Genomic DNA, 22,502 nt, shown 5'->3' with positions numbered 1-22,502 from the left:
AAAAGGTTGTTGTAAAGATGAAATGAGTTATTATTACACATAAAACACTTAGCACAATGCTTAGCACATAGCAAAAGACTCAGTGTTAGCTAATACTATTATAAGAAAACAATGGATATTTAAACAAGATAAAAAACCTTGATTAATTAAAATGCTTAGGTAAGGGGAATTTCTTTTTAACATTTAATTTCTCAATTTGGAATTCAAGGCTTTGATCATTTAGCTTTTTCAATTTAATTATCTGATATTTCCTACTCCTCCCTAGAATAAAGTTTGCTGTTTTCTTAAACAACTAATTTCTCCCTTAAAGTCTTTGCTAAGCAAGTCTCTTTTTAACCTAGAAATGCTAACGCAAGTCTTGTAGCCCAGTCTGGCTAATCCAAATTCTACATTTTCTTCAAGACCCAATTCCCCTATGAAATCCTCACTGGCAACCCCAAGCAATTATGCCTTCCCTTTTGTCTGATTACTTATGGCACTTAAAGTCTATATGACACAACCTAGAATTCTGATTATTAGGCTAGTTATTACAACTACTTTCTAAGTGCTTCATGTGTATTTATCTTACCTCCTTATCTAGATTATTAGTTCTCTGGGGACAATAACCATGTCTTCTACCTCTGGGTTTGTATCCCTAACTTTCAACATATTGCTGGACACAACAGGAGCAAAATTTGTTGACTTAACTGTATCAGTGAGATGGCTGAAGTACATAAATTTACCTTCCTTTTCTGGAAGCTTTGATTGGTTGAGTGTTTGTTTTACTTTATGAGGCATTCCTCTTTTATTTAGCATATAGACTTAGAAAAAAATAAATCAACTATAAAACAGGCCTTTGGCTATTTTCCTATCTTTACCCACTTAAAAGGAGTTAAGACTTCAAGCAAGCTTTGAATGAGAAGATAGGTAGGTTGGCAGATGTGAGGTAGGAAGTTATTATAAGCATAGAAGGAGGTAAATTAGAAGAGTAGGAGATAGAGCAAAGAAATAAAGAGAAATTTGGCTCAGCTGAAAAAAAAGGGTGGGAAAGTAGATGTAGGAATTGGTAAAAAGTAAAAATAGGGGTCACAAATGCAGCATAACATTAATTAGCAATCTTACAGAGGGTTTTGATAGTGGGGGCCAAGTGTCAAGAAAGATTTTGGCAATCACAACACGTGCAGCTTATAGAAAGAAGAAATTATCTGGACTTCCCTGGTGGTCCAGTGGTTAAGAATCCGTCTTGCAATTCAGAGGACGCTGGTTCGATCCCTGGTCGCTGTAAGATCCCACATACCGTGGGGCAACTAAGCCCACGTGCCACAACTACTGAGAGCCTGCCTGCCACAAACTAGAGCCCACGCACTCTGGAGCCTGCATGCCACAACTAGAGAGACGCCCGTGCACAGCAAGGAAGAGCCCGCATGCCACAACTAAGACGACTCAGGCAAACATAATAAATAAGTAAAGTCTGCATAAAAAAAGAAATTATCTGATATGAAAAAGCTATAATATGAATTGAAGACTAAGAAAAAGAAATATGAACATCCAAACAAATATTATGAAAGAGACAGTACCAGGGAAGAGAGAATGGGAATGAAGAGAAGAGACAGAGGAAGTGATTATATATCAACTAATAATGAGGGAATTACTGAAGGGCTTGAAGATAAAAGGCAAAATCTATCACTTTCAGAGTGAAAAAGTGTAAGAAATTGGAGATCTGGCTAAGAGATCAAGGATAAGGTAAGAAAAGTGGAAGTTGGTGAAAGATAAAGAAATAAACGTGGGGGCTTCCCTGATGGCGCAGTGGTTGAAAATCTGCCTGCCAATGCAGGGGACACGGGTTCAAGCCCTGGTCTGGGAAGATCCCACATGCCGCGGAGCAACTAGGCCCGTGAGCCACAACTACTGAGTCTGCGCGTCTGGAGCCTGTGCTCCGCAACAAGAGAGGTCGCGACAGTGAGAGGCCCGCACACCGTGATGAAGAGTGGCCCCCGCTCGCCGCAACTAGAGAAAGCCCTCACACAGAAACTAGGACCCAACACAGCCAATAAATAAATAAATAAATATATTTTTTTAAGTCTTTAAAAAAAAAGAAATAAACGTGGGAGCTAAACATATGCAGCTGGCTTCTTCAGAGCAATGTAATTGAAATTATTCAGGAAATGGAAAAAAGGAGGATGTTCTCAGTTTGAAGATGGGAAAGTGAAAATACTAAAATAGATAAAAGAGTGGTAGTAAAAAACAATCAAAAGAGGTAACTATCTTCAGGTTGAAAAAATGAAATCAAGTGTATGAATGTCTGTTTATATAAATAAACATGCAATACCTTGACAAAACTGTCAAAATAAAGGAGTTCAAATAAAAGCATTCATTAAACACGGCACTGTTAAAGCTGCTGGATTTGGCTTCCAAGAATTTAAGATCTAAAAAAGCTTTCAAAAAATTTTTTTCAAATTTGCGAGGAAAATCATTTATTTCATGTTTACCACATTTTAAATAAAAGTAGCTCAAATTCTATTTTCTTCTTTATATATCCTAGAAAAAGCAGTATTAGAAGAATGGGAAAAAGAACAAAGAGGTAAAGAAAAGTTTGGCTCAGCTGAAAGTTAACAGTGGGAGTATGGATGTGTGAGGAGGTAGAAAGGAAAGGAGAGGCCACAGATAATCATTCCTGAGTAACAATAACAATTAGCTCTTTGATAGAAAGTTTGAAACTGGGGACAGACAAAGTGGTCATAACCACTGGCAGGAAAGGTCATTTTTTTGCAACAGAAATGTTTGCAAGATTATAAGTGCTTTACACTACATAGAAAGGAAATTGTTCGGTTTTTGTAAGTGCTTTAAATCAGGCAGTTAGTGTAAAACCATGCAACAAATAATTTGGAAGCTAGTGCTAGAATACATTTCTAGTCACTTGGGGAAGTCTTCCAGTGCATTAAGCTATAATCATCATCAAGCCCCTGCAAGTCGTTTAGGAATTAATATGTGCCAATGTCTGGGTTCTAAAAGTACAAGAAAACAAGCAGACAACTTTGGGTTGCCTTTCCATACACACAGAGGTTTATCATCTGACAGCCTGAGTATCCAAGGTCATGAATCAGCCTACATATGGGAAGTTCTATAGCAATATTAAATTGGGAACAGAATAGATACGGTCTCTCAGCTGCATGACAGAACAAGAGATTTAAAAATATCAAGAAATTCAAATCATTCTTTGAATGTCTATAACTGAGTAAGGTATCAATGTTCTAGACCCTATTAAAGGTCTATGTGGTTTTGGTAGCATCCTGACATATAAGTAGCAACAAACTTCTTAAGGAAACTCATCACCATAAGTGATGTGAAATACTTTATTAAATGACACAGCAAGATAACAAAAAAAGCAAGGTTCTGTGATTTTAAAAAATAGGCAATTTACAGGTAATGATTATTGTTCGTGAACCAGTTATTTGGATGGATAGAGATAGAGCATCACTGATGTCAGAGATGAAAAACACCCTAGCATGTCATGTAGTCCAACTACCCATACATTCGTCTGTTCTATGGTATCCCTGATAGAAAGCCTGGCTTTTTCCTGTAAACTCCAGAGTTCTCCCAAGGCAGCCTATTGCATTGGTGGGAATTTCTACTAATTAGAAAGTTATTTCTAAAATATTTTATGGTTGACCCTTGAACAACACAGGGGTTAGGGGAGGTAACTGCCACACAGTCAAAAATCTGCATATAACTTCATAGTCGGCCCTCCTTATCTGCGGTTCTACATCCTCGGGTTCAACCAACCGCATATCATGTAGTACTGTTGTATTTATTGGAGAAAAAAACCCACATATAAGTGGACCTGCACAGTTCAAACTCCATGTTGCTCAAGGGTAAACTGTATATATCCAGATGTTATAATCAGGGCTGGCTTTATGAGCTTGTGGCCTGTCCATTATGCAGTTTACATTTACCTATGATAAATTTTAGCTCACTGATTTTAACTGAGCATTCTAACTTGTCCAGTTCTATCTGAATCTTGATTTTACCTTCTATGATAGTGGTTCTCAACCCTAACTGCAAATTTGAATCATTTGGAGGACTTTTAAAAACTCCTCAAGCTCGACTTTTAAAATTACTAAAGCCTGGAGATTCTAATTTAATTCATCTGGGACAGGGCCCGGGTATTCTGTTTTTTTCCTTAACTTTGAATTATAAAAATTTTCAAAAATAGAATAATAAACTAAAACTTCTATGTGCCCATCACATAACTTCAATAATTATCAACATTTTGCCAATCTTCTATCATTAATCCCTCCTAGAGTATTTTAAAGTAAATCCCAGATATCATATCATTTTACCCATAAATATTCCAGTGTCATTTAGTTTGTTTAAAAGGTTCTCAGTTGAATCTACGGCCAGTGTTGAGAAAACTGATCTATGGTATTAACTGTCCCTTTCCATTTTCAGACACCTGCAAATTTGATAAACATTTCTTTTTTATATTAGGTTAATGATAATGATGAACAAGTAGGACCAAGAGCTGAGTGTTGGAGGAAGGTCCACTATAAAAGAGCCAAAGCTTGAAGATGGTACTCATTATCAATGTGCTAGTTTAGTACACTTTCATTTGACAAGTGGCTCTTTCTGCTTGTAAAGTAGATTGAGGACACTGTGTAAGGCAACACTGCTCTAGCTACAGAAGTCATTAAAATGAACTTCCTAATACAAACAAGATTTAATTTCCATTCTAAGTAAAATGTTAGATTATAATTTGGGGCCATAGAAATGATTACTGGAACTTTATAGTGGATTCTGTATCTTGCCTTAAGTTGCTGTATTTACAAAGTCAAACAAGTACACCTTTACTGAATTTTTTATAATCTCAAGTTCATTAAAAGTTGATGAACAAACTAATTAGTAAAATGACAGCACTCTTAGTAGGAAATACATTCAAATAGGAGAAAGTAGTGTTCTCAGTAGAGGTTGTACGTTTTCCTGTTTCTACTGCTTTTGCTGCCAGTTCTAAGTCCTTAAAACAAGACTGTGAATGCTTATTTTACAACTATCCAAGAGCCACAGATGACATTTTGAAAGCTGCCAACTTTACACTAAGAGCTTTGGAAAACTGTTAATAAAAATAACTCTTTTGTCCTGTTTTCCCTCTCCCTTCATTTTTTTAAAGGCGTTTACTTGAAAACTAGATATACCTAAGCTCTCCTTTCCTTCCCTAACTGAAATTTTTGTTTCATTAAAGGATTTAGAATTTTTTAAAGGTAAGTAACTGATGACATAAATGGCAGATTACAGTGTCATGGGGATAAAAAAGCATACATGAATTATTAATCGAATCCAGCTATACTTCTAAAGATTAAAACATAGAGAAATATGAGAATTGTTACCATCTTTATTTACAGCACCTTAATACACTTCAAGACTTATGCATCACTGTACAAAATGAGTAGCCCTCAGAAAATTTTTAAAAATACAACATCTGAATTCCCAGGTGCAAAGCAAAAAGCAAGTGTGGCAGCAAATGAAAACTCATACATAGTACAGTGCTTTAAAATCATTATTTAGAAGAACTAAAGCTGGCCCCATGATTTTGGTTAGTTTAAAACAAGAGGAGAACTAATGATTAAAACTTCACTTTTTTATACTGGAGTGAGAGAGGAAAAAACAAGACCATCTAGGCGGTAATTGAAATGGCAGTGGAGACAAAAAACAACAAAGGTTTAATTCCCAGGTCCCTTTGATATTCTCTCTCTGGTTTTCCGGGTTTTTCTCTTCTATAGATGAGGACATTGCTCTTCAACAACCTTTCTGGTTGCTAAGGGCACTATATCTTGAGTCTCATATTTTCAACCACAAATAAATGGATCTGGAGTACTTGCTGTGTCCCCAACAACTGCCATCTTTTGCTTTTTCACTACCATATTATTCCTCCCACTTAGAATGTCCTCCCCAGTTCTCTCTACCAAACCACAGCCCAGATATTGTTGGTGCTGAGAGATGGCTGATTTAATTTTAAAAAACAATCCAAACTGGCTTTTGGCAAGTTGCTCCACAGATGTCACACTGGGATTCTGCCACCAGAATACCACCTATTGTTATTAATCACTGCTTTTAGGAAATCTTTGTATCATTTAACAGGACATTAGATAAGCGTACTTTACACCAGATCTGGTCCTGGAAAATTGCTTTGGGAGTTTCAAATACTCTTCATGCATGACTATTTATAAGCCACTCAAACCAGGCTGATGTTATTACTGACTACCTCAATAATTACGTTTTTTGCTTGCTTACTTGTTTATTAGTTGTCTGTCCCACCAGATTATAAAGTCTGTGGGGGTAGAAACTATTTCTGCTTTATTCATCACTGTATACCCAACACCCAGGACAGTAGCCAGCTACTACCCATTTCTCTGCTTCCCTTCACAGTGAAATTCCCAGACAGAATTATGTATATTCACTCTGCTCCCAAAAACCTGCTTGGCTCATATACTCTAGTCCCTCTGGTCGCTGCGCATAGGTTACCTTAAAGAAGTGTTCCTACACCAAATTTATCTAAAATACCAATCCCCTCCCCTCTCTATTACTATACCTTACTTTATTTTTCTTCATATCCTTTACTGCCACCAGCCATATATTATTTGTTTATTTGCCTCCCTCAACTAAAATGTTAGCCCCATGAGAATGGGGATTTTGCTCTGCTCACTGCTGTTATCTCTAGCACCTAAAACAGTGCTTGATTTTTAGAAGACACTAGGTAATTATCTGTTGAATGAATGTATCTTGTAACATCACATTCAGGATTTACTCTTACCTGTTGTGCTCATATGGCAGCAGCAAAAGGTGAAAAACTGGGCAGATTTTCTAACATCAAGGTAATATAAAATCCATGTCATAGCTGTACAGCAACATGGTAAACCTTATAGTGCCCTTTATTTTATTAATTTTTAGCTTACTTTACATCTATACTCCTTCCACAACTGTCCACCAGAAACACGGGCTCTCACCAGCTGAATCATTATTTCTTCTTCAAGTATTATGTTTTGAAAACTGTAACTAAGATAACTAAAGTTATACATACTCTTCAATACCACTAAGACAAGTGATGCTTATACTTGTATCTACAGAAGCACTGTTTGAGAACTTCTGGGTTTGGGGAAATTGTAGCTCAAAAAGAAATTCTGTCCTGCTATTTTATTCTAATTGCTGTATATTATTTTGATTAAAAACCATAGATGCAGGAATTCCCTAGTGGTCCAGTGGTTATTACTCTGCGCTCTCACCGCCGAGGGCCCGGGTTCAATCCCTGGTTGGGGAACTAAGATCCCAGAAGCCATGCGGCCAAAAAACCACCAAAAAAACCATAGATGCATAGTCATTATCATATCAAAATTCTTGAGTGATTAACTATCAGTGTTTTGATTTTGTAGTGATATCACTGCATATTGTATATACTCAATGTTACTACTCCAAATCAATTTCTATATACAACATGGGAAAAGCAATTACTAGGGAAAATGGTACAAATATAGATCCTCATTTGGTCTTCGGGTAAAGAAAATGGCACTTAACATCTCGTACCTTCATTAATAGATAAATGAATATATAGTTGCTCGAAGGTTTCAAAACTCATTTGACTCACATAACAATGCCATGAGATAGGGAAAATAAGTTTTGTTCCCATTTTACAAATGACAAAACAAAGCCTTTATAAAACTGAATAGACACATAAAAATATTAAAGAAACAGGGAAGATAAAGGAAGCAGGGTGAATGGGGTAAGTGGAATCACTGGACTAGGTGGTGTATTCAAGCATTTGTGGATTTTAGCTTGTGTTGACTTATTTTAAAAAATCTCATAGGGTAACCCCTGGGGAGGGCAAATCACACTGTGCTCAGTTCCCTCCCTGGGACATTTTGATACAGGTGAAATCAAGTAAAAAATTACCTTTAAAGATCTCTTTGAATGATATAATAAAGAACAACTCTGTAGGTTTTGAAAAATGAAGGATGGTCAGTATCAACACTTTTAAGTCTTGATTCTCTTTTCATTAGAACGACATCTACTTGACAGCAAATATTAATTTCCTACTTATATTATAAATCTCCAATATCTTAACAAAAAAAAAAAGAAAAGAAAGAAAAGAAACCAACCTAATTGCATACAATCTACATCACTATTACTTTAACGTAACTCTTGAGGATTGAGGATTCAGGACCCTAAGGTAAACTGGAGTGGTGTTTTCCAGCCTATGCTTAAGGGAGGAAAGACCCCAGCAGCAAGCAGGGGAAGGGAAAGGGAGAGAGAGCAGTGTATTACCAGGTATCTGAAAAAAGGCCCAAAGCTTACAGGTATGCAGTCAACAATCCTTCCAATGGAACAGGATAGAAAGCCCAGAGATAAGCCCACACACATATGGTCACCTTACCTTTGATAAAGAAGGCAAAAATATACAATGGAGAAAAGACAGCCTCTTCAATAAGTGGTGCTGGGAAAACTGGACAGCTACATGTAAAAGAATGAAATTAGAACACTCCCTAACACCATACACAAAAATAAACTCAAAATGGATTAAAGACCTAAATGTAAGGCCAGACACTATCAAACTCTTAGAGGAAAACATAGGCAGAACACTCTATGACATAAATCACAGCAAGATCCTTTTTGACCCACCTCCTAGAGAAACGGAAATAAAAATAAACAAATGGGACCTAATGAAACTTAAAAGCTTTTGCACAGCAAAAGGAAACCATAAACAAGACGAAAAGACAACCCTCAGAATGGGAGAAAATATTTCCAAATGAAGCAACTGACAAAGGATTAATCTCCAAAATATACAAGCAGCTCATGCAGCTCAATATCAAAAAAACAAACAACCCAATCCAAAAATGGGCAGAAGACCTAAATAGACATTTCTCCAAAGAAGATATACAGATTGCCAACAAACACATGAAAGGATGCTCAACATCACTAATCATTAGAGAAATGCAAATCAAAACTACAATGAGGTATCACCTCACACCAGTCAGAATGGCCATCATAAAAAATCTACAAACAATAAATGCTGGAGAGGGTGTGGAGAAAAGGGAACCCTCTTACACTGTTGGTGGGAATGTAAATTGGTACCGCCACTATGGAGAACAGTATGGAGGTTCCTTAAAAGACTAAAATAGAACTACCATATGACCCAGCAATCCCACTACTGGGCATATACCCTGAGAAAACCATCATTCAAAAAGAGTCATGTACCAAAATGTTCATTGCAGCTCTATTTACAATAGCCAGGACATGGAAGCAACCTAAGTGTCCATCAACAGATGAATAGATAAAGAAATTGTGGCACATATATACAATGGAATATTACTCAGCCATAAAAAGAAACGAAATTGAGTTGTTTTTAGTGAGGTGGATGGACCTAGAGTCTGTCATACAGAGTGAAATAAGTCACAAAGAGAAAAACAAATACCATATGCTAACACATATATATGGAATCTAAAAAAAAAATGGTCATGAAGAACCTAGGGGCAGGACAAGAATAAAGACGCAGACCTACTGGAGAATGGACTTGAGGACACGGGATGGGGAAGGGTGAGCTGGGACGAAGTGAGAGAGTGGCATGGACATATATACACTACCAAATGTAAAATAGATAGCTAGTGGGAAGCAGCCACATAGCACAGGGAGATCAACTCGGTGCTTTGTGACCACCAGAGGGGTGGGATAGGGAGGGTGGGAGGGAGACGCAAGAGGGAGGGGATATGGGGATATATGTATACGTATAACTGATTCACTTTGTTGTACAGTGGAAACTAATACAACATTGTAAAGCAATTATACTCCAATAAAGATGTAGAAAAATTCAGTTGTAAGCATAATTAATGTTTTAGACAAATAATAATATAGATGTATCCCTACCAAAAAAAATAATAATCCTTCCATTACTACCTAGAAAAATTGGTGACACTGACCATCCTTCATATCTCAAAACCTCCTACAAAGCTGTCCTTTATCATTCTAGGAAATCTTTAAAGGCAATTGTTTGCTTGATTTCACAGGGATCCAGGTTCCAGGGAGGGAAAAAAGGAGCGGAGCATACAGTGTGATTTGCCTCCCTAGGGGTTGCCCTATGGGATTTTCTCTTTAATAAGCCAAAATTATATTTACTAATTTACAGTGTATGTGTGGGGGGGGAGGGTTGATCTTTCCTTATGTAAAATGAAATGTCAAGGCCACCATTTGTGCACCCTGGTCCCAGTAGTGAGGTACCTGGGAGGCCAAAATTTTACCAGATGGTTCCTTTGTGAGCATGGAATGCAGGGATATTTTGCCAAAGAAAACTGAGAACATTTTCAGAGTTTGGTCCTTGAGCTCGGGTAGGGAAAAAGGAGAGAAAAGTCTTGTATTTTTGAGGGATGGTCATTAACAACTTTTTAAAAAGGCTACCTTATTGTTTTTAATGTATGTGTTTAATTATGATAACTCACATAGTGATTTATTAAGTTTATATAAATATCATAAAACATTTTGAAATGGAAAGCTCATTTCAAACATTACCATGTTCTAGTTTTTACAGATGGTTTAATTTCAAAGTAATGATGCCAAGATGAAAGAAGAGATAAGGAAACATCCTCCATTTTCATGTTTTATTTCTTAGTCTTGTTCTACATCACAAAAAAAGAGGCCTACTGAGGGAGGCTGTCAATCCAACACACAAGAACCTGCTTACACTGTTCAGATATGGAAGATTCAAGAGCAAAATACTCTCAACAAACTATCTAAATTAAAGCTTCCTAATTGGCAGACCTTCCTAAGTCCCATACACTAGAATACTTAATAGAATGTAGCCCCATAATTTCACTCATGTAGTAGCTTCCATCTGCCAAGCAGAGCAAATTGTTCATTTGTGCTTAATAAGCCAAATATGCATAAATTATTTTTAATTACATAAAGCCAGGTGCTAAATTTAGGTGCCAGAGAAAAGTCATCACACTTATCAGACAGGAGGAACAAGGAATAATGCAAGGTAACTGCAAAAATACAGTTACAGAAGGGTGAATTACTTCTCTAAATGAGAAGTAATAAAGTACAGATCACTTTATCTGAAAAATAATCTTATGTATAACAAAAATTTTCACAAGATATTCCACCCTGCTGTGAACCAGGACAATTAAGTAAGATACAGTTAGGCAAATGGTAAGTAATCTACCAGATATCCACTAGAAGTGTTTCAGAAATTTAGAAAAGGATTGAAGAACTCTAACTTCCAAATTAGTCTCTTGCTAAAACCATCCTAGCGTTCTCTGTTGCTCCGATTCCATTATTAGAATGAAAGAAAAAAAAAAAAGAGTCAACTAACTTCACCAAATCCACAGCTAAAGTCATTACATTGCTGGTGCTGATTGCCAATTATCACATGGCCAAGAAATGAAATCTTAAATAAAGTACAACTATTAACATTTCTAGATGGTCATTATCTTTTCTTCATTAAAAAATATATAAACGAATATCTTAAAGGGGGAGCACGTAACATTGGATTTTAGCAAACAAAATGGACAAAGGCAAGCTTATGCTGGCACACAGTCAAACTCCTGTGAGAGCTAATCCAAATGTGGATTTGTGGTAAAGCACATCAAAGCTTTTGGCTTCACGATTTTAAGTAAGAATACAGTAATCGAGCAGCCACGAAAATCAGCACACTTTTGCTCTGGACCACAAAGAACCAAACGAACCTTAAAAACACCTCTTTGCTCCATTCTGATCTATTTTGTTTAATTTACACGAAATATAGTGGTAGCTCTCATGTGGTAATTTCAAGCATCTTGACAATACAACAGATAAAGCAAACATGCAGAGATATGAACTGACCACAAAAATGGGGCTGTGGCTGTTCTCAACATACATGTGTGGCAGAAATCTTGGTTTAGGGCTTCCCTGGTGGCGCAGTGGTTAAGAGTCCGCCTGCCAATGCGGGAGACACGGGTTCGAGCCCTGGTCCGGGAAGATCCCACATGCCGCGGAGCAACAAAGCCCGTGCGCCACAACTACTGAGCCTGTGCTCTGGAGCCTGCGAGCGATGACTACTGAGCCCGCCTGCTACAACTACCGAAGCCCGCGCACCTAGAGCTGGTGCTCTGCAACAAGAGAAGCCACTGCAATGAGAAGTCCGCGCACCACAAGGAAGAGTAAGTAGCCCCCGCTCGCCGCAACTAGAGAAAGCCCACGCGCAGCAACGAAGACCCAACGCAGCCAAAAATAAATAAATTTATTTTTTATAAAAAGAAATCTTGGTTTATTTCTTCAGATAAACACTCTCTTATTCTAAAGAGATGGGGCTAGAGTAAATGGGAGTGGGTAGGATAGAGATAAGAAGCTGGTGCAACTGATCCATGCTCTAAGAAAGCATGTCAAAGGAATCCCCTCGAGGTCCAGTGGTTACAACTCCCGAGCTCTCACTGCCGAGGGCCCAGGTTCAACCCCTGGTCGGGGAACTAAGATCCCACAAGCCGCGTGGCAAAAAAAAAAAAAAAAAACTATGTCAAATGAAAAACCAAACACAGAAAGCAAGGAGTGATTATATAAAGAAAATTTGCAACAAGTAAAAAAACATTTACTACTACAAAACAGTGATTTGATTCTCAAAAAGCTGATTTACTTATTAATTTTCAGGAACACAGTAGTTGTAACAAAGTGAAATACACTTCTTTGGTAGATGAGGCCAGGAGTACCAGAAAAATTCTGGTAAAGTAAGATTATGGGGAACCAAAATATTGTGCTGTAACACTGGGCTGGAAAATCTGTTTTAAATATATTCCGATCTGTTCTCAACGGACTCAAGTGGGTGAATTGTCACTGGGTAATTATGACCATTGATTCTCAAGTTTTAATCTGGTAAACATATACATCTAATAAATGGAAAGACTCCTCTGCAAAATAACACTGGTAATTTTTGAGAATGAGAAAACGACAAAATGTGAAGTTTAATCAGGCAATTTTTGTTGCCGTATTTTCAAGAGAGCTTTTTCAGACGCTGGATAGGATGAATAGGTCATGCAAGATTTTTTTTTAAGTGTCCCATAGAACCTCAAAATTCTCTCCACACTGCTGGGGTCTTGGGAAAAAAAGGAAATAACAGCACATGTTCATCACCATCTTAACAAAACACATTGATTTGGCTCCTGTTAACTTTCATTTTATCCTCTCAGCTCTGAGGTAGACACCATTTACCAGAAGAGAAAAAGCAATGTCACCTCCTCCATGAATCTTTACCCAACCCTTCAGTTATTTGGTTCTAATTACAATTTGCCTGGTTTAGTAGTTAACGGGTTATAATTATAATTTGCCTGGTTTGCTGGTTACTTCCCCCAAACCCGACCCTCTGCCAGATTAAGAGCACTTCGAAGGCAGGGAACTGAATGTTAATTATCTTTGTACCCTAGAATTCCATGTGGCACATAGTAGGCGCTTCAGATTGAATAAATGAAAGAATTTGTCGAATGTAATTCAACAGGAGATTAGGATGGGACTAACATGAAGGTTTTGGGACTCTTCACTCTTCCCGTTCCATCTCGCTGCTGAATTAAGCCTGGTTCATCACTTCAAGGCCACAATACCAAACTAGAAGTTGTCACGATAAAGAGCTCTGGTCTCCCAATGACCAAAAGTTTGCATGCCCCTGCCCAAGACGACAGGTCTCAGACCAAAACTCCTTAGAGGTTTTAAACACTAGACCCAGACAGAGTTCTTGATTTGTAAATCAAAGAAGTGAAGGCAGGATAGATTAGGCGGGAAGAGAAACTTCCGTTTGTTTAACTGGTTTGCTTACAACCTTGGTTTTGAAAGAAAGGGCATTTCTCTCTTTCCTCCAGAGAGAAATGAATTACGAAGGTTACTTTGAGAGGGGATCCCAAGGATTGAAAACTTGGAGATAAAGTGAAAGATGATAAATCGGAGGGTTCAGCAATTCTGAGACCTACCCCTCACCCTCCCCCGCACTCGGACCCTCCCCCTGACTCCCTAACCTCTCATTTGATGCCGATTCCTCGAGACAGGATTGGAGCTCCTCCCTTTTTGCTCATCATCCCTCCTCCCACACAATTACACCTCCCACCCCCAGCGTGGCGGTTACCGATGGGGGGCAGGGGAGGGGCTGGGAGGCTTGTGAAAAAAGTTAAGTGCACAACTGCGAACTGGCCCGGGTCACCAGACTAAATGCGACCTGCCCACGTCTAACGCTCGTTACCAGCCCCCTCCCCCATGAAAGCGACAGGGCAGGTACTCTGCCTCAGAAAGAACACTTCCTTTACCTCAGATTCTTCCTTGGCTTCAGAAGGAACCCCTCCTCCCTTTCCCCGTCCCACCCAAAGACCGACTGCTGGTCCAGGGAGGCGTTCTCAGGACTCAGTGAGGGCGAAGGAAAGGTGGTGGCGGGAGAAGAACCCCAGTACCCCCCCACCCAGGGTTTAGGATCGGGCGGCGGGCGGCGACGACTGTGTCCCTCAACACCTTTTAAGTACCAGCGAACACGGCCCAGAGGCGAGGGGGTGAGGGGGATGGCCAAAGCTTACCTGTGAGCCCCCCGCCGCCTTCCTCCCGGTAGCCCCGACGCCGCTGCAGCACGAAGTAATCGTTGGACCTTTCCATCAGCCACAGCTTCAGCGCATTTTTCAGGAGCACTTCCTCGGGCTTCAGCCACATCGCGAAGAACTTTATGCCGCCCGGAAGCAGCGAGCCAGATGCCCTCCTCACCTCACCCCTCCACCCGTTTCCTCCCCTCTACTTCTCCCACCAAATCTGCCTCAGGCGGCAGCCGCTCTAGTTCTGCTTTTCCACACTTCCCCCAACCCTCCCTTCTCTCCCACGTAGGCAGCGAGACTGCCAATTCCCTCCCACAGCGCTACCGCCCGACTGGGAAACAGTCCCGTTCCTTTCCCTTCTGGGAGTTGTAGTTTACTCCCCGCTTTTCTGTACTCAAGCACCTGGAGCTCGGGACTACACTTCCCACAATCCACTGGGGAGAGAACTGGGTTTGGGTGCTTTCAAAGCGGGTCCCGCCACCAGTTAAGTGGATTTTGCCTATCGAAAGTTTAAAGCGTTTTCTAGCAAATAAGTGAGCCTGGGTATAGAAGTGTTGTTTCTTCTCATCCTTTTACAGCCGGGTGTTAAACTGTCGAAAACAGTTTCCGGAATTTGGGAGTAACGAACGGCCATTCTGGGAAGGAGCAGTAGCTGCAACTAACGTTTAATGAGCTCTTACGTACAAAAGAGATTTCACACAATGTCTCACATAATCCTGGCAGAAGTCTCACGAAGCATATCTCATTCCCCAACTGGCACATAAATAAACAAATGCGCAGTCGGGTTCGGTGACTTATCCAAGGTCACACAGTAAGTGGAGTTTGATACGATCCCTTGTCTGATTGAGAATCTTCCTTAGATTAAGCTCTTTCCGCGCGTACAGTAAGAATATAAAATCTCCAGAAGCCACACAGTGTTTTTTACGCAGCGCTCCTCCCTTCCCAGATTTGTTCTATTTAACTGTTGTAATCAGCCACAGAAAATGTCATCCAACTTTGTTTTACTGGATATAAACAATTTATGAGCGATTTTTTTTCTTTCTTAAACTCTTTAAGAAAAAAAAAATCCCTTTCAAGGCAAGCTGCACCTCTTTGTACCTTGACAACGATACGCAGCTGCTTAACACTAAGGTGAATGAGGTCAGTGGTTTGTGAGACATCATAATGAGAAATTACTTGAGGGACGTTTTTATTTACTGCGATAACTAAGCCCACCAGAATTAAAGAGTGCACTAAAAGCGAAAACACGTTTATAGGAAGGAAGGAGTTGGGAGGCAGTCTACAAAAAACAAGGGGCTCTTGGCAAGCTATTTTGAGAATGAAGCCTCAAGGATCTGGCTTTTTTTAAAAAAATGGGGTGGGGCACACCCGGATGCCGAGTCGTGGAGCCAAAGAATTCTGCCTTGGAGTTGCGTCTGTGTCTTAACCCTCGCAAAATGTGGGCCAGCCCAAAGAAGGCAGGCGTGCGCTACGAGCAGGGATTTTTCTTGGAGGTGAGAAAAAGGCCAATTTGGGATTCTCTCAAACGCAGTCGTTTGTCCGAAGGCAGCTTTCCGGACAGGGTGGGAAGAGGCAGTCTTCCCACAGCCCAAACTGCAATGTATCCTTGGGAAAAGCCATCCTAATTTGGATGTGTATTAAGAAAGATAATTTCTTATCTTGCTGGTGAAAGATCAGTAAATGTGGCAAATGTATCTTCCTTCTTTATTTTTACTGATACCTTTCCTTCCCCTTTTTATTTCCTTCCTCATCAAACCACATTCTTTTCCAATATCCTTAAACTTTAAGAGTTGTAGCAAGGGCTGTGCAGAACTGGATGGTTCCTATGCCTCGTTACTGCGCAACTCCATTCAGATACACCCACATGCTCCCTGTTATAGAATCGGACCCGCTTTTGGCTTAGAGCGGGGGGCATTTAGCGAGCTCCCGCTGTAGTAAAACATTTCACTGATTATGTAAATAAAACACTTTTAAATTACTCCTGCGATATAAAGTTTTGGCTTGGTCATGCACTATATTTCAAGCTTTTACAAATAAAAGTATTTTTCTGAAAGTGCCTTAAAAAAGCAGAGCATGTCACTCTATTCGATTGTTTATGTTAATGTACATTGTTTTTAGGGACGAAGGACAAGAATTACAAACTGCCATGGATATCACTGCTGGTACTGTGCTGGTAATATCTATATCTATCTATGACTGTATATATGGATAGTCATTTAACCCTCATTAATAAGCTTGTACATTTTTTACAACCTTAATTTGCAGATGAACAGGAGGCTCAGAGAAGTTAAGTAACTTGCCTAAGATCACATAACTAAGTAAACGGCAGAGCTGGGATTTGAACCTGGATTTGTCTGACCACAAACCATGACATATCGTTTATAGCTACCTCAAGGCAACATGTCCAAAGCCAAATTTATTTTTCTAATATCCTCCCTGCCCAAAGTTGTTTCTTCTACCAGCTTCTCATAGTTCAGAGCACCACTGTTTACCAACATGCTCAAGCTAAGAACCTTGGAATAGTCTTTCATTTCCTACATTTAAAAAAATGAAGTATAGTTAATTTACAATATTGTGTTAGTTTCAGGTGTACAGCAGATTCAGTTATACATATATAATTTTCCATTATAGGTTCTTACAAGATATTGAACATTGTTCCCTGTGTTATACAGTAAATACTTGTTGCTTATCTATTTAATATATAGTAGTGTGTACCTGTTATCCCCACACACCTAATTTATCTGCCCCCCTTTCCCCTTTAGGAAGTTTGTTTTCTATGTCTGTGAATCTGTTTCTGTTTTGTAAATAGATTCATTTGTATTTTTTAGATTCCACATACAAGTAATATCATATAATATTTGTCTTTGTCTGACTTCACTTAGTATGATATTCTTTAGGTCCATCCATGTTGCTGCAAATGGCATTATTTCATTCTTTTTTTTTCCTTTTGATTTTTTTTACATCTTTATTGGAGTATAATTGCTTTACAGTGGTGTGTTAGTTTCTGCTTTATAACAAAGTGAATCAGTTATACATATACATATGTTCCCATATCTCTTCCCTCTTGTGTCTCCCTCCCTCCCACCCTCCCTATCCCACCCCTCCAGGCGGTCACAAAGCACAGAGCTGATATCCCTGTGCTATGCAGCTGCTTCCTACTAGCTATCTACCTTACATTTGGTAGTGTATATATGTCCATGCCTCTCTCTCGCTTTGTCACAGCTTACCCTTCCCCCTCCCCATATCCTCAAGTCCATTCTCTAGTAGGTCTGTGTCTTTATCCCTGTCTTACCCCTAGATTCTTCATGACATTTTTTTTCTTAAATTCCATATATATGTGTTAGCATACGGTATTTGTCTTTCTCTTTCTGACTTACTTCACTCTGTATGACAGACTCTAGGTCCATCCACCTCATTACAAATAGCTCAATTTCGTTTCCTTTTATGGCTAATATTGCATTGTATATATGTGCCACATCTTCTTTATCCATTCATCCGATGATGGACACTTAGGTTGTTTCCATGTCCTGGCTATTGTAAATAGAGCTGCAATGAACATTTTGGTACATGACTCTTTTTGAATTATGGTTTTCTCAGGGTATATGCCCAGTAGTGGGATTGCTGGGTCATATGGTAGTTCTATTTGTAGTTTTTTAAGGAACCTCGATACTGTTCTCCATAGTGGCTGTACCAATTCACATTCCCACAAGCAGTGCAAGAGTGTTCCCTTTTCTCCACTCCCTCTCCAGCATTTATTGTTTCTAGATTTTTTGATGATGGTCATTCTGACTGGTGTGAGATGATATCTCACTGTAGTTTTGATTTGCATTTCTCTAATGATTAATGATGTTGAGCATCCTTTCATGTATTTGTTGGCAGTCTGTATATCTTCTTTGGAGAAATGTCTATTTAGGTCTTCTGCCCATTTTTGGATTGCGTTGGCTGGGTAATATTCCATTGTATATATATACTACATCTTCTTTATCCATTCATCTGTTGATGGACACTTAGGTTGCTTCCGCATCTTGGCTATTGTAAATGGTGCTGCTGTGAACATTGGGGTGCATGTAAGGAACCTTGGAATAGGCTTTTTTTAAATTAACTTTTATTGGAGTATGGTTGCTTTACAATCAACCAGTATGGTTGCTGTGTTATGGAATAGTCTTAAACATCTTACTCTCACCACCTCCACTGTCACACACACACACACACACACACACACACACACCTCTACGTTTTTTTCAAAAGTCCACCCCATCCTCCTATTATCACTTCAGATAAGCCTCACATCACTTTCCTGCGGCACTATAATAATAGCTTCCCAATTCATCTGTCTACTCCCATGCTTGTTTTCTGATTTATCCAAGCCACGTATTTATGGACACAATGATATACCACGCAGAGATGAATAATACCTCATTTATCCAGAGGTCAGTCTTCCAGCTGACTCAGCCTTCTAAATCATAGTCTCAAACACCTACGTGAAAAGGTACTAGGAAACCCCAAATTGCAACTCCAAACCTGTGCCATGGAAAGGCTGAGGCTGTCACTCAAGATTCCACTGGATTCTTATTTGAAATGAATTTCACAAGCTTAGTTGATATTTTACAGTCTGAAGCAGGCTTAGGAGCAGTAAGATTCTAGAGGAGAGCCATATAAAGCTGTAGTACTCAAAATACAGACTCTGGACCAGCAACATCTGCATCACCCAGGAGCTTGCTAGAAATTCAGAATCTCAGAACCTATTCCAGACTTTAGAATCAGAGTGTGCCATTTTAACAAGATCCCCAGGTAATTTGTAGCACATTAAAGTTTTAGATGCACTAATTGAAAGCAAATTAGATATTTGAAAATCAAACTTCACAACAAATTGGGGGTAATCATGTTTCCATTAAGAGCTAATAGGCATCTTTTAAAAAATAAGCTCTATTAATGAATTTTGGATGACTGAATTGCTTTTTTTTAAAGTTTCTATCAGGACATGCCTATTAAAATTTTCTAAGGCAGTGGTTCAGAACTGGGATGTTAGTTGGAAGAGAAATTGCCACTAACTATCCATGCTAAACTCAATTTATATATACTACTCCTCTAACCATCAAAAATGGTATGTCCATAAGTGTCTCACATTCATGAGATTGTATGTTTCTGGAGGAAAAAAGTTAAGAACTAGTGAGTAGTGGTTTTCAAACTTTTCACTGAATTGCCTCTAAGGTAGAAGATAATGAACATTTTTCTCTGGTGGTCAAAGTGCCCCCCATAATAATGAACTTCTTTTAAGTTCATTACATTAAGTAGTATGTAAATTTTATATTGTTTAATATGTTTAAAGATATTTTAAAAATCCACTCCAAACAGAAGATACAATGAGTAAGGAAAATTTTTATAACCTAAGGTGATAAAGTTGATCCAGATATTATAGAACATAACTAAAATATTTAGTAAATGAACCAAAACCAGAGGGAGGGAGGAAAAGAATTGTTCCTAGCATTCCAGTTGTATTTTTAAGTGTATTTTTACTGATTTACCTGGGAACCATGTGTATTCTTACTTATAAGATAATACAACCTGACTTCTACTAAACCTACAAATGAACTCTCAGAAAACCCCTCCTTCTTAAGTTGGAGACTACCTATACATACAAATACATCTACTGCCACTGTTAAAGGAATCAGCTTATATTTTGACCATGTGAAAGTAATAAAGTCTATTGCTCCTAATCTTTTTTCTTATCAAAAGATAATACCAGGAAGAAAGTTCACAAGTGACATGTAATTCCTCTCCTTTGCATATACCCAAGAGAACTGAAAGCATACATCTACACAAAGACTTGTACACGAATGTTCATAGCAGCATTATCCATAATGGCCAAAAAGTGGTAACGATCTGAGTGTTCGTTAACCGATGAATGGATAACCAAATATGGAATACCCGTACAATGGAATGTTATTCAGCAATGAACAAGAATGAAGTACTGTTGCATGCTTCAGCATGGATGAACCTTGAAAATATTATGCCAAGTGGAAGAAGCCAGTCACAAAAGGCCATATCTTGTATGATTCCATTTAAATGTAATGTCCAGAACAGGCAAATCCATAGAGACAGAAAGCTGATTGGTGGTTGCCTGGGGCTAGGAATGGGAGCAGAAACTGAGTGCAAATGGATATGAGGGGACCTTCTGGAGTGATGAAATGTTCTCAATTTGATTGTGGTGATAATAATCGCACAACTCTATATACATTTGTGAGGCATCTTGGAACCATACATTTATAATGGGTGAATTTTGGTATATAAATTATATGTCAATACAGTTATTAAAAATTTAAGAAGTTATAAATGCCTCCCCAGAAGAAACCCCACAAAGCTTGAAATGATTAATTTTCTAAGAATATAGGCCAACTTTATAGTGTGGCATCACACACACGTACATTTGGCATATTGCCACAGAAGACTGGTTTGATAATCATGGTTCTGAAGTGTTACAAGCAACTGTTTATTCTTAACATGTTTGGCAAAATAAAGAGATGCATTTAACTCATTAACAGCATCCCAAGAATGATACTGCCAAAGAGAAGGCTGAAGGAAAAGGTAACTTTAAAGCAATGAAACGGCCTTATGTCTTGGGTCATATAAAGATGGACTGACATCATGGTCTTTTTCTAACCTTATATTATCAGTGGTCAACCTCATTATTTACCTTGCTGACATTTAAAAATAATTCATGGTAGGTTCAGTTATATTATAATGGCAGCAGTTCCTCTCTATGTAATGAAATATGTAAATGTAAAGTTTTAGTTTTTATTGATCAAATATATCAATGACCATTTACATTAAACCTTTTTCCCTCCTAAATCCAAGCATATATTAAAAGTTAGCATATGATAACTAAACACCAAACACAAACTTTTATTGGAATATTTTATTTACATTTTATATTTAAAGAGAATCAATACAAATCGGGACATATTTACAGCATTTCAAATCAGCGTACAAGAATGCAATGGTTTCATCCATTCTACATTTAGCCAACAAAAATACATGTCTATTCTGCTTTTGCCTAAATTCTGCTGGAATGTGTACTGGAAACAAAACTCTAAAACCAAAGATAAGCCACAGAGAACAGAAGTAAAGTGCATTTTTATAATAGCTCTATTTAACTTTGGTGGATGAAGCTTCAAACTTTTTATTAAGGCACCTGGAATTCTCCCCCTCCCCCAATTCTTTTTCAAACACCAAGAAAATGCATTCGCAAAATTTATAGCTACATGGACAGAATTTTAGTTTACCTAATGTTATTTTAGCCCATTTAGGTAAAATGTAAACTCAATTTTCAAAGTCAACATTGTTTGGAAAATATTTTCTACAGAGTAATTTCTGTAGACAAATTCATACACAAAGATCAATTACCAATTTTTGTGTGACTTATTCATAATCATTTTCAAATAGTATGATGATTTATATACTCTGCTTTTGAAAGTCCCATAAGTAAAGTTTGAGAAATAGTTATACAGTGTTTCTGTAAGTACAGTTTTTGTCTATAATCTTTTGTCAAATTGGTGTCACTAATATACCAATCAATCCAGTCCAGTCCATATTCTCTGATAAACTATGCTTGACACTCATATGAAGTACATTTAGCCTAATTTTAAAAACAAAAAATAGTTAAAATGAATATTTTGCTTTAATCTTGTTCTATCAACTTAATGTAGCTTAAATAGACATTTCATGAAGTACTAGCCTAAGTTTGCATTGTTTTTTACATTACAATTCCAGATCAATATAAGCACCTGGAGAAAAACCCTGACACATATAGCCCAAGCTAAAGTAGTACTATTTTTAATTAAGATACTATCATAAAATAAAGTGATTACAGCTACTCCACATTTTAAAAGCAACATGTTTTTATAAGAAAATTGTTATAAATGGAAAACATGACTACCTGACAAGAGTTTTGAATGTTTA

At 38.2% G+C, this 22,502-nt stretch overlaps 1 protein-coding gene across 3 annotated transcripts in view; it reads right to left on the bottom strand.

Annotated features, from left to right (window-relative positions):
- The window catches only part of TBC1D8B (TBC1 domain family member 8B), an 83,796-nt gene extending 69,040 nt beyond the window's left edge, over positions 1-14,756 (bottom strand). For 2 of the 3 annotated variants that reach the window (XM_082864627.1, XM_082864628.1), the window contains exon 1: positions 14,535-14,756. In XM_082864627.1, the coding sequence (XP_082720753.1) occupies positions 14,535-14,664 (130 nt within the window). In that variant the 5' untranslated portion in view covers positions 14,665-14,756. The remainder of the gene's footprint in view (positions 1-14,534) is intronic. The other variant, XM_082864626.1, reaches the window with a different exon arrangement.
- Between the last annotated feature and the right edge of the window lie 7,746 nt (positions 14,757-22,502).

This window comes from Leucopleurus acutus, assembly GCF_964270905.1.
Source record: "Leucopleurus acutus genome assembly, chromosome: X".
Taxonomy (NCBI): Eukaryota; Metazoa; Chordata; class Mammalia; order Artiodactyla; family Delphinidae; genus Leucopleurus; species Leucopleurus acutus.
Note: the sequence above shows the minus strand (reverse complement) of the source record. Positions and strands in the feature narration are given on the sequence as shown.